This window comes from Macaca fascicularis, chromosome 7 (genome assembly GCF_037993035.2).
Source record: "Macaca fascicularis isolate 582-1 chromosome 7, T2T-MFA8v1.1".
NCBI classification, from domain to species: Eukaryota; Metazoa; Chordata; class Mammalia; order Primates; family Cercopithecidae; genus Macaca; species Macaca fascicularis.
The window spans coordinates 32,620,241-32,634,402 of NC_088381.1; the positions used below are offsets into that span (position 1 = coordinate 32,620,241).

Here is a 14,162-nt window from a genome sequence, read left to right on the forward strand (position 1 = left end):
TATCATTTGGGACTGATATTACCTACGATATTCAGCAGAAAGGGGTCACGGTATCCTTTATAAAAGTTTCAGAGGAGTGGTATTAGAAGATTTTTGTTACTGGGGTTCAAAACTGCATGGAAGGTGAGGCATGAGACCAAGTTCAATCAACACTTTGACTAAACTTTGACTTTCTTCTTTCAAAAGGAAGAAGATACAGTGGTAGCTAGAGAAAGGTTGTGGGTTTCAGGAAGGATTTCTATTTTAAAGATGGGGTAAAATTAAGCATTTATTCATGAAAATAGACTAGTAGAAAATAAAAAAATAAAGAAGTACGAGAAAGAGAATGAATCATGACATGAATTCTGAGATAGGAATGGATGGGACCTAGGGGGTAGGCAGAGAGAGATCAGCATTCAGACAGGCAGAAGGACAACTCTTCTGTTGAGAGATAAGGGAAGGAAGACAAGAACTGGTATAGAATTGAGCAAGTATTAAGTTAGGGACAAGAAATAGTATTAATTTGGTGGAGTACCACAAGGCGACTTCCTATTTTCTCAGAGAAGTAGAAGGCAAGATCATTTACTGGCAGCAAGAAAAGAAAAGGTGAGTTTAGTAGCCTGAGCTAAAGAAGTCTGAAACAGGTTTAGTGGAGAATAGTGGAAAATAAATCACTAAAGAAACAGAGGGTGTAAAGGGGCCTACATATTTTATTGAATCCTTAAAATAGCTGTTAATAGACTGCTGCATGTGGCCACAGTGGAGTACCTGATACTGCAGCAACTCTCCCAGCGCCACCATCGCAAAACGTGAACAAAATATAGGAAACAAGTGTTTTCAGAAAGTGGACAACAAAAAGCATAGATTGTTACACCTGAGAGAGAAAAAACCAAATGAGACAATTCTATCTGAAGACGACTTGACTGTGGTGCAGAAAGGAGCAACTTAAGCAAAGCGAGGCAGCACTGCAGAGCTAAAGAGAAGGAGGTTAGTGTTCGAGGTGGCAAAGAACCATATGGAAGAAAGATAAACAGCTTCAAAATTTACACAAATCTCTATGTAGATTTGGAATTTGGAAACTGTATATATGTAGATAAAAACTCCAAAAGACTGGGCAAAGAGCTACCAGGGATCTACAGGTGGCTGACACATGTTCCAGTTCTGCTGAAACAAACTTCAATACACTTTAAAGGAAAAGAAGGGCAAACTTCAATACACTTTAAAGGAAGACAAGAAAACTCAAATGCTCAAAAACCATAAAAATCAGTGTTCACCACTAAATTAAAAATTATTAGATATGCAAAGAAGCAGAAAATTATGACCTATAATTGCAATGAAAATCAGTAAATAAAATGGACCACAGGCAGGACACAGTGGCTCACACCTGTAATCCCAACAGTTTGGAAAGCCAAGGCGGGTGGATCACCTGAGGTCAGGAGTTCGAGACCAGCCTGGCCAACATGGTGAAACCCCATCTCTACTAAAACTATAAAAAATTAGCCAGGTGTGGTGGTGGGTACCTGTAATCCCAGCTACTCTGGAGGCTACTCCGGAGGCTGAGGCAGGAGAATCGCTTGAACCCAGGTGGCAGAGGTTGCAGTGAGCTGAGGTCATGAAATGCATTGCAGCCTGGGCAACAAGAGTGAAACTCCATCTCAAAAAAAAAAAAAAAAAAAAAAAAGAAAAAGAAAAAAAAGGGACCACAAAAATGATAGAGATAATACAATTAGCAATCAAGGAATTTAAGACAGGTATTTAAGACAGAAACAAAATGATAAGATGATAGAGAAAATGACAGAGAAACAAATGATAGAGATACTACAATTAGCAGTCAAGGAATTTAGGACAGGTATCTAAGACAGATATAAAATGGAGGATATAAAAAAGAACTTCAAAAAAAAAAGTGGAATTTCAGGCCAGGAGCGAAGGCTCACACCTGTAATCCCAGCACTTTAGGAGGCCGAGGTGGGCGGATCACCTGAGGTCACGAGTCCAAGACCAGCCTGGCCAACATGCTGAAACCCCGTCTCTACTAAAAATACAAAAATTAGCCGGCCATAGTGGCGAGTGCCTGTCATCCCTGCTACTTGGGAGGCTGAGGCAGGAGAATCACTTGAACTCAAGAGGCGGAGGTTACAGTGAGCTGAGATTGTGCCACTGCACTCCAGCCTGGTCAACAAAAGTGAAACTCTGCCTCAAAAAACCAAAAAGTTGAATTTCTAGAACTGAAAAAATATAAGATCTAGAAGAGAAAATTTGTTGGATGGGATTTATAGCAGATTAGATAGTTCAGTGGAAAAGAATAGGAAATGTGATAATATAGAAACAGAAACTATTAGTAAGTACAGAAAAATTGTTTGATAAAAATCTGCATGTGGCTGGGCATGGTTGCTCACGCCTGTAATTCCATCTCAAAGCACTTTGGGAGGCCAAGGGTGGGGGGGACCATGAGGTCAAGAGATCAAGACCATCCTGGCCAACATGGTGAAACCCTGTCTCTAGTAAAAATACAAAAATTAGCTGGACGTGGTGGCACACGCCTGTAGTCCCAGCTACTTGGGAGGCTGAGGAAGGAGAATCGCTTGAACCTGGGAGACGGAGGTTGCAGTGAGCTGAGATAGCGCCACTGCACTCCAGCCTGGTGACAGAGCCAGACTCGGTCCAATGAAAGAATCCACATGTAACTATGATTGGGGAAAAAAAAAAAAAAAAAAAAAAAAAAACCTCTTAGAAAAACAGAAACAAAAAGTAACATGTTTAACCTGATGAAAGAGTGTCCATGAACAAGCTAACGTTAACTTCATATTATATGGTGAATGAATCACTGTTTTTTTCCTTAAGATCAGGAACAAGGCAAGGAAATTCATTCTCACATTTCTATTCATCTATCTCCCAGAGGTCCTAGCAGTACAATAAGGTAAGAAAAAGAAACTGGCATATAAATTAAGAAGAAATGAGAATTATTTGTATTCGTAGATAATATGATTGAGTGGGTAGAAAATCTTAAAGGCTACATAAAAGCTACTAGATTTAATAGGTGAATTTAGCAAGTTTGAAGGTTACAAGATAACTATAACTATTAGCAATAAAACAATGGATAACAGAAATTTTTAAATGCCACACTCAGTAGCATCTAAAAACTTTAGTTTTAATAAAATGTGTACAAAACCTATACACAGAAAATAACAAAACACACTGAAAGATATTATAGAAGAACCAACTGAAATGGAGATACACTAAGCTCATGAATTAAAATTTGTTAATAAGACATCAATAGTCCCCAAATTGATCTATAAATTCGATGTAATCCCAATAAAAATCCAAATACAACTTTTTTTAAAAGTAAAAATTGACAAAGTAACTCTGGAATTGTTATGGAAATGCCAAAAAAAATCTGAACCATTCATATTATCTGATATCAAGACTTTCTATAAAGCACAGTAAACAAGACAGTGTAGTGTAGTGATGTCATAAAGGCAGACACAGCAATCAATGGAAAATAAGAGTCTACAAAAAGACTTACATAAAATGATTTTTGATATAGGAGGTGACTGGGGACGACAGGTAGACTTTTCAATAAATGGTGCTGGACAACTGGATATCCATCCATATTATAAAAAACAATACTTGAAGTTCAACTTAAAGCAAACACAAATTTAACACAAAATGGTTCAAACATCTAAAAGAAAAACACTACGACTATAAAACTTCTAGAAGAAAACATAATAAAATCTTTATGAGAAGACTGAGATATCTGGAAAAGGAAGTAAAGAGGTTGGTCAATCCTCCCTACCAACAACTATAAAATGACACAAAATGGTCAGAAAGTAGGCTCTTGAAACCAACTACAGGCAAACAACATATTGGGAAGTGTTTAGTCATTAATGACTACTGAACTTTAGGTAGTAGTAACTATGACAGTCTTTATTTTTCTTGCTTATGGCTGCTACCATGACCTATCCCACATGGTTAGAATAGTAGGGTTGCTAGGATGAGGCAGCCTATGTTTAAACACACAAAGAAAAACACAATGACAATGAGTCAGACAACAGGAAATCTTAATAGAGAAACTAGAGCACAGATAAAGGTAATCAGAGAAAAAAGTAAATAGAGCTTCAGAGAGAAGAGAATAATAATATCAATCATTTCAACATATGTGAAATGGGCATTTTAGAAGGGGAGGAGAGAATCAAGGGACTGAAAAAGTATATGGAAAGATAATGGCTGAAAACATCCCAAATCTAACTAATCTATGTGAGCTCAACAAAGCCCAAGTAGGACAACCATAAAGTGATCCACTATATACATAGTCAAACTGTTAAAAGTCAGAGAGACAAGAGAAGTGAATGAGTGACAGAATGAATCTGGGATAAATCTTAATACCAACAAAAGAAAACTTAAGTACAAGAAGATAGTAATATAATTAATGGCTGATGTCCAAAAGGCAATAGAACAGCATATTCAAAACAATCAAAGAAAAAACAAGCATTGCAACCCCTGCTTTTTTTTGTTCTCCATTTGCTTGGTAAATCTTCCTCCATCCCTTTATTTTGAGCCTATGTATGTCTCTGCATGTGAGATGGGTCTCCTGAATACAGCAGACTGATGGGTCTTGACTCTTTATCCAGTTTGCCAGTCTGTGTCTTTTAATTGGAGCATTTAGTCCATTTACATTTAAGGTTAATATTGTTATGTGTGAACTTGATCCTGCCATTATGATATTAACTGGTTATTTTGCTCGTTAGTTGATGCAGTTTCTTCCTAGCCTCGATGGTCTTTACATTTTGGCATGTTTTTGCAATGGCTGGTACTGGTTGTTCCTTTCCATGTTTAGTGCTTCCTTCAGGGTCTCTTGTAAGGCAGGCCTAGTGGTGACAAAATCTCTCAGCATTTGCTTATCTGTAAAGGATTTTATTTCTCCTTCACTTATGAAACTTAGTTTGGCTGGATATGAAATTCTGGGTTTAAAATTCTTTTCTTTAAGAATGTTGAATATTGGCCCCCACTCTCTTCTGGCTTGGAGAGTTTCTGCCGAGAGGTCTGCTGTTAGTCTGATGGGCTTCCCTTTGTGGGTAACCCGACCTTTCTCTCTGGCTGCCCTTAAGATTTTTTCCTTCATTTCAACTTTGGTGAATCTGGCAATTATGTGTATTGGAGTTGCTCTTCTCGAGGAGTATCTTTGTGGCGTTCTCTGTATTTCCTGGATTTGAATATTGGCCTGCCCTACTAGGTTGGGGAAGTTCTCCTGGATGATATCCTGAAGCGTGTTTTCCAACTTGGTTCCATTTTCCCCCTCACTTTCAGGCACCCCAATCAGACGTAGATTTGGTCTTTTTACATAATCCCATACTTCTTGCAGGCTTTGTTCATTTCTTTTTCTTCTTTTTTCTTTTGGTTTCTCTTCTCGCTTCATTTCATTCATTTGATCCTCAATCGCTGATACTCTTTCTTCCAGTTGATCGAGTCGGTTACTGAAGCTTGTGCATTTGTCATGTATTTCTCGTGTCATGGTTTTCATCTCTTCCATTTCGTTTATGACCTTCTCTGCATTAATTACTCTAGCTATCAATTCTTCCACTTTTTTTTCAAGATTTTTAGTTTCTTTGCGCTGGGTATGTAATTCCTCCTTTAGCTCTGAGAAGTCTGATGGACTGAAGCCTTCTTCTCTCATCTCGTCTTCACAGAATTGGAAAAAACTGCTTTAAAGTTCATATGGAATCAAAAAAGAGCCCGCATCTCCAAGACAATCCTAAGTCAAAAGAACAAAGCTGGAGGCATCACGCTACCTGACTTCAAACTATACTACAAGGCTACAGTAACCAAAACAGCATGGTACTGGTACCAAAACAGAGATATAGACCAATGGAACAGAACAGAGTCCTCAGAAATAATACCACACATCTACAGCCATCTGATCTTTGACAAACCTGAGAGAAACAAGAAATGGGGAAAGGATTCCCTATTTAATAAATGGTGCTGGGAAAATTGGCTAGCCATAAGTAGAAAGCTGAAACTGGATCCTTTCCTTACTCCTTATACGAAAATTAATTCAAGATGGATTAGAGACTTAAATGTTAGACCTAATACCATAAAAACCCTAGAAGAAAACCTAGGTAGTACCATTCAGGACATAGGCATGGGCAAAGACTTCATGTCTAAAACACCAAAAGCAACGGCAGCAAAAGCCAAAATTGACAAATGGGATCTAATTAAACTAAAGAGCTTCTGCACAGCAAAAGAAACTACCATCAGAGTGAACAGGCAACCTACAGAATGGGAGAAATTTTTTGCAATCTACTCATCTGACAAAGGGCTAATATCCAGAACCTACAAAGAACTCAAACAAATTTACAAGAAAAAACCAAACAACCCCATCCAAAAGTGGGCAAAGGATATGAACAGACATTTCTCAAAAGAAGACGTCTTATTCATACAGCCAACAGACACATGAAAAAATGCTCATCATCACTGGCCATCAGAGAAATGCAAATCAAAACCACAATGAGATACCATGTCACACCAGTTAGAATGGCGATCATTAAAAAGTCAGGAAACAACAGGTGCTGGAGAGGATGTGGAGAAATAGGAACACTTTTACACTGTTGTTGGGATTGTAAACTAGTTCAACCATTATGGAAAACAGTATGGCGATTCCTCAAGGATCTAGAACTAGAAGTACCATATGACCCAGCCATCCCATTACTGGGTATATACCCAAAGGATTATAAATCATGCTGCTATAAAGACACATGCACACGTATGTTTATTGTGGCACTATTCACAATAGCAAAGACTTGGAATCAACCCAAATGTCCATCAGTGACAGACTGGATTAAGAAAATGTGGCACATATACACCATGGAATACTATGCAGCCATCAAAAAGGATGAGTTTGTGTCCTTTGTAGGGACATGGATGCAGCTGGAAACCATCATTCTTAGCAAACTATCACAAGAACAGAAAACCAAACACTGCATGTTCTCACTCATAGGTCGGAACTGAACAATGAGATCACTTGGACTCGGGAAGGGGGACATCACACACCGGGGCCTATCATGGGGAGGGGGGAGGGGGGAGGGATTGCATTGGGAGTTATACCTGATTTAAATGATGAGTTGATGGGTGCTGACGAGTTGATGGGTGCAACACACCAACATGGCACAAGTATACATATGTAACAAACCTGCACGTTATGCACATGTACCCTAGAACTTAAAGTATAATAACAATAAATAAAAAAAAAGAAAGAAAAAACAAGCAAACAAAACTGTAAACCAGACATTCTATTTCCAGCAAAACTATCTTTTAAAACAGAAGGCAAAATAAAGACATTCACAGATCAACACAGACTAAGAAAATTCATTACACACAAACCTGTGGTATAATAAATACTAGAAGAGCTGCTTTAGACTGAAGGGGATCATCCTTGACTCTTCTGTTTCCCCTCCACATTGAATCTATCAGCAAGCAAGACCTAGTAATTTTATATCCAAAAATGCCTTAAACCCCTCTACTTAAAAAAAAAAAATCTTCCGTTACTATCATCTGAGCAAGAGCCTTGAATTATCTACTGGACTTCTACAATAGCCTAACCAGTTTTCCTGCTTCTACTCATATCCTCCCCTACCACACAATCCACTGTTCCAACAACAGCCAGGGTATTAAAAACAAAAACAAAAACAAAAAACAAAGCTAGATTGCACTATTTTCTGCATAAAATCCTCTAATCAGCTTTCCATGCACGTAGGATACTACTTGCCATGACTAAATATGTAATAAATGAACTTTTCTATCATTCTCTACTTCCTTCCATAAGTTCCAGCACACTGGGATCCTACATTCTTGAAATACCCCAAACTCATTTCCAGCTTCAGATTTTTTGTACCTACTGTTCCTTCTACCTCGTGTGTGTCACCAGGAGATCATGACTCAAGGCTGGCTTCTTACTACTCAGGTTGGCACTCAAATGTCATCTCCTCAGAGAAACTTTTCCTGGCCACCCTATCTGAGGTTACCTTACCCACCATCGCTTGCCTCCCTGTCCCTTTTAAAAATTGTGGAATATCATTTATCATTATCTGAATTGTAATGCTTAATTATTTGCTCACTTGTTTAATGTCTACCTCACCCAATAAAATAAAAGGATCATGACAGGAGAGATCTTAGTATCTTGTTTATCACTGTATATCCAGGACCTAACACAGTATTTTTAAATTACTGAGTAAAAATTTACATATATTCTAAAACTTACACTAAAATATAAACACTTTTGTGTTTATATTTTAACTTCTGAACCCTTAAAAGACTTAAAAAAGTTTTGTTCTTATTTAGTATTTTATAAATGTCATATTTTATAATTTATACCAGTCTTCTGCCTCTTCTTAATGAAGAGAAAAAAGTGAGTAATCCTCCAAAGTTATCTTAAGTATTGCAAAGAAAGTGGGTAGCCATAGATAGACAAGAACTGTGTCTGTCTTGCTTACCACTGTACTATGGTACCAAGAACAGGGTCTAGTATATGGTAATCATGAAATAATTACAGAATGACACATAAATGAGACTCTTAAGAGTTGGAAGACAGAGGAAATGCTCTGGGGGTTGGTGACAATGTGTTACTCCCTCCATCCCCAGTCACCACTTTTCTAGTTCTTAAGAGTGCTCTTGAATATATCTCTCTATAACAGACTAAATTTCTTAAGGGCATGGAATATGTCTTTTCTGTTTTGTATTCTTTGTGAGTAAAATTGGCAGACAGAAGATGTTCAATAATTTTAATAATTTTTTGAATGAAATGCCAGAGCATTTGTGTCTTCATTTGTAAAAAGGAGGTAACAAGATTACCTACTTCAGACGGTTATTGTAAGAGAAAAAAAAAAAAACCCTCAAAAACCAAAAAACCACACAGAAACACCCCCCCCAAAAAAGAAGAGTAAGTGAAAGGAAAAAGAAAAACACTTCCACAAAGTCTTCTTTTAGCTAGCTATTAGGTTAGAAAAGTGAAGAGAACTGATTAAACTTCCTCTTCTCCTATAAACTATTCCTATGTATTCAGCTACCTAGAGGATAATAAGCTAATAATAATATAAGCTAATAAGACATCTTACTATTTCAGCACCAGACACTGAAACAGACCACCACCACCACCACCAACAACAACATAGTCAGGTTAGCTTATAAGCAAGACCAAAACTTGGGTAAGAGAACTTCCCGACGCACAAGTAGGGAAAGAGAATTAACTATACTGACAATCTGGGGAATCTAATAGTACAGAGCCTTCATATATTCTAAAGCCTAGAGGGTATCCTTTCAGTAGAGATTTTATGAAAGAAATCAGCAGTATTCCAGATGTCCCAGTAGCTGCAATGCTCCTTCCCTCATATGTTTAAAAGAAGACCTAAAAAACTACTACTATACTAACACAATCTAATAACCTATTATTGTGGCTTTAAATCTTAAAAACTGGCAACCCAACACATCAACTAAGCATCTTAAAAGCTGTTTTTGAAAACGAATTTTTACAGTTCTAATAAGTAGAATCTAAACTTAAAACGATTATTATGGCTTAATTCCTACAGGGTGCCAACAAAAACATGAAAAATACGCTATCTCAACAAAACTAACCCATTAAACATCTTCAAAAACTTTCTCTAAACAAATTCTTAGAGTTATTAGAATAGAAAAATAAATATCCAGTTTGTTTGTTTAAGCAATCTTTCAGTAAGAGCCAGTTAAGATTCAAAAACGTAATTAACCTCAGATTGTGATTTTATTATTGATGAGATACAGGAAAGTATCTAGGTAGCTTATAAACAATTCACTTGAGGGGGCTGTAATTAAAATATCAAATTTTATTCACTGGAGTTAGATTATATTTAAAATCAATATTTACTTGAAAATTGTATATTTTATATCATGGTAAAAACCTTATTGGAAAAGAACTTTAAGATTAGTTATTTCACTTACCAAAATGCAGTCCACTTTAGATTGTACAGTTTTGCTAAAAGAAAGAGAAAGTTAGGTTAGTAAAATGAAAAGTTTATTAACTATCTGCAATATTCTCAAAAAGATGTGGTAATTTAGTCTTTCTTACTATGAAAAAATAAATACAGCTTCCTATTAAGATTAGGGATTGTAGCCTAAAACTGTGTTTTTCACAAAGCAAAACAAAAATCTATTTCCCATTCAGTTTACTAAATTTAATCTTAAAGCATGGTCAAAATATTTCCTAAGTTTGTTTTGAATAAACAATTAAATTTTTAACTGTATATAAGTGCAGATTTATTACTATATTTACAAGTATGGCACAGAGCTTACAATAATTACGATTTTTACTGTCTGCCTGCCACTCTGGACAATAATTTGCTTAGCACTTAAAAGTCATAATGATGGACTACAATCTGTAACTGGTAAGGCTTGATACATAAAAGATCTGTTCCCCCCTCTGTCTCAACACACACACACACACACACACACACACACACACACACACACACCAGTAACAAGAATCCCTAGACATAAAAGCAATAATAAAAGATTAATTAATATAGTAATAAATTGGGAGGGCAGAAAAATACTTAGAAATAAACAATACAATAAAGCCACTATACATCAATTTAACTGAACTACTGAATATAAGTGAACTGTTAATATATAACACAAATGAAGCCAGTATAAAATAATTTAAACAACTAACCTTTGGATTTTGTTATAACACATAGGAAAGTGAAAATGCAAAGAAATCGTGCAAAGTGTTCAGGAACAGTTAACACTCAATCTTTAAAAGATGTTACAACCAAATTGTCTTCTGTAAAAAGTTATAAAGCCAAATAAATGTAAACCAAAATTGGTTATTTGCCTTTGTATGTAGTCATACAGCTAAGCTATAATGTAAAAAAAAATTAGTATTTAAATCTCATTTAACACAATCAATAACAAAATTTTATACATGTACCCAGATTTCAAATTTCATTTTCTAAACAATAAAATATGACTGGATTCAGTTTAATTGCAAAGTTCAGAACGACTAAAAAGAGCAAAAAAAGTAAAGAATAACCGTAGGTTAAGAGGGACTGAATTCCCCTTCCCACAATCCTACAAAAGATTTTTAAAATCTCCTTTTGGGATAACTTATATAGCTTATAATTCATTGGCACCTAACTTGTGCTATTTTTCTTTCTTCTCAATAACTCTCAGTTTCCTCTGAGATCTGAGAGTAATCTATAGATTAAGAATTGCTGCTAAAAAAGTAATGTATCCAGGATCCAACCATCTCTCATCACCTTGGTCTAAACAGTCATCATTGGCCAGGAGTGGTGGCTCATGCCTGTAATCCTAGCACTTTGGGAGGCCAAGGCAGGTGGATTGCCTTGGCTAAGAAGTTCGAGAACAGCCTGGGCAACATGGTAAAACCCCGTATCTACTTAAAAAAAAAAAAAAAACACAATTAGCTGTGCCTGGCAGCGTGCACCTGTAGTCCCAGCTACTTGGGAGGCTGAGGCAGGAGAATTGCTTGAACCTGGGAGGCAGAGCTTGCAGTGAGCCAAGATAGTACCACTGCACTCCAGTCTGGGCAACAGAGTGAGACTCCGTCTCCAAAAAAATAAAACAAAACAGTCATTATTTCTTGTCTAAGGTGTTACAACAACCTTTTAACTGGTTTCTCTGCTTCTATCTTTGCCCTATCACCAACCACCACACCCTGTGGGCTACTCCCAACAAAGTGGCCAGAGTGATTCTTTTTGAAGATGACATTAGTCCTTTGCTCCAAAGTCTTTACCATGGCCATAAAAACCCACTATGACCCAATCCTCTGCTGTCTTTCTGGTCTAATCTCATACTAGTCTATTCTTCATTCATTCAGCTCTAGCCAGGCAGCCTCCATGACAGCTTCATGGCAGGAGCGGGCCCTGCACTGGCTTGCTCTGTCAGCCTCTAGGACTTTTCTCCCATATAACTTATCCCTTTACTTTCTTTGTTACTTTGCTCCATGTTATCTTCAACAGACAGTTCTTCCCTGACTTCCCCATATAAAATACTCCCAATCACTCTCTATAGCTCTCATCCTGCTTTATTTTTCATCATTGCACTTATCACCAGTGATATTATAATTTTATTAATTTGTTTACCAGGTATCTTCCTTGACTAGAATTTAAACTTCATGATAGCAAGCTTTGTCTGTTTTGCTCATTGCTGTGTTATCATCTGGTACATGTAAGGAGTTCAATAAAATCTGTTGAATGAATAAATGAAAAATAATTTCAGTCCCCCAGATGAAGAAAAGTCATTGTAAAGACTGGGACCACTTAAGAATGAGTTTTTATATAAATTAGTATGAAAAGGAAATGTTTATTTTATAACATACAGATCTCGATATATTTTCATTGTACCAGTAACTGACTACTCTATGGGATTATCTAAGTAGGATGGTTATCTAAGGAGGATGATTTTATCTACCTTAGAGCTTGGTAAAGCTCTAAAACATATATATAAATGATAGCCTTTTAAAGCAGGGGTACCCAACTCTCATCCCTGTTAGGAACAGGGTCACACAGCAGGAGGTGAGCAGCCCAGTGCATTACTGCCTGACCTCTGCCTCCTGTCACATCAGTGGCAACATTAGATTCTCATAGGAGCCTGTGAACCCTATTGTGAACTGTATGTGTGAGGGATCAAGGCTGCATTGTCCTCATGAGAATCTCATGTCTGATGATCTGTCACTGTCTCCCATCAACCCCAGATGGGACCACTATCTAGCTGCAGAAAAACAAGCGGGCTCCCACTGATTCTACATTATGGTGAGTTGTATAATTATTTCATTATATTATTACAATGTAATAATAACATAAATACACTGTACTATAAATGTAATGAGTTTGAATCATCCCCAAACCATCTCCCCCACCCCTCGATCTATGGGAAAATTTTTTGTCTTCTATGAATTTGGTCCCTGGTGCCAAAATGGTTGGGGACTGCTGTTTTAAAGGATAGAGTTATAAAGAAAAATGAAAGCCCTTCTGGTAGATGAGGGCCCTGGAATCACTTAGCCCCTTGATTATTTTTACTTTATACTTAAACATAATAGAACAACATAGATGAAGTTTAAGTTCCCCTTTTCTTCTGCCTAGTCTTATACCCCTCCCTACCTTCTCAAAGGCAACTATCATTAATCCAATGTGTAAACTTTCCAGTTGTTACTTCAAGTTGTTCCTTGTATTAAACAAAAATCTATAAGCAACATACACTGTTCTGTGAAGCTTTTAAATGTTTATGTAAGTTCCATTACACTGTACATATTCTACAATTTTTTAAACTCAACATTGTTTTTGAGATCCATCCATGTTGATACACTCAGATGAAGTTCATTCATTTTAACTACTAAAAATTATCCCATTGAATAAATAATCAGATTTATTCATCTATTTCTCTACTGAAAGGTAATTATGTAGCTTCCAGTTTTTCTACAAACAGTACTGCCATAAGTGTCTTTGTATATGTCTCTTGGTATATACCTGTAAGAATTTCTCAGCTATAAATCTCGAAGTCAATTTTCTAGGGCTTATGATTTTTTTCTATTTTATTTTATATTAACAGATTTCTCTCTCAAACACTTATATCCATTTATACTTCCATTAGCAGTATATGATAGTTCTTATTTTCTTATTACCTTGCATATATATGCCATTTATACATGATACAGGTAATACATATATACTAAAAAGTTACTATTCCAATGGACATGAAATTTTATTTTTTTAAAAAATTGTCTTTTCCTCAATTACTAGCAATGCTGTGTGCCTTTTAACCTGCCTGCTAGACATAGGGATTTTCTCCCCCATGAATTGTTGGTTCCTATCCTTTGCATATTTTTAAGTGGAGCTATTTATTATATTATAGAAGCTTTATATATTCTGGATACTAATTCTATTATATATATTTAACTTTGTTAATAACTTTTATTAAAGTTAACATTTTGATCTAGTCAAATAATTTTTTTCCTTTATGAGTTATTTTTATGTCTTATTTAAGAAATCCTATCTAAGATTAAAAGCAGTCTATATTTTATTCTAAAAGTTTTGAAGTTAGCTTTTCTCAGTTTGATCTTTAATTGGAATTTATTCTTGTGTATGGTCTGGTGTAATATACAGTACATACTATTTCCATCTGGGAACCCATTCACTATTTTA

The 14,162-nt window shown here is 36.2% G+C and overlaps 1 protein-coding gene across 4 annotated transcripts in view; it reads right to left on the bottom strand.

Annotated features, from left to right (window-relative positions):
* Positions 1 to 14,162, bottom strand: part of RFX7 (regulatory factor X7) — a 156,722-nt gene that overhangs the window by 80,583 nt on the left and 61,977 nt on the right. For 3 of the 4 annotated variants that reach the window (XM_065547950.1, XM_065547951.1, XM_073995858.1), the window contains one exon: positions 9,943 to 9,976. The exons of the other annotated variant lie outside the window; for it this stretch is intronic. In XM_065547950.1, the coding sequence (XP_065404022.1) occupies positions 9,943 to 9,976 (34 nt within the window). The remainder of the gene's footprint in view (positions 1 to 9,942; positions 9,977 to 14,162) is intronic. 4 annotated transcript variants of the gene reach the window in all.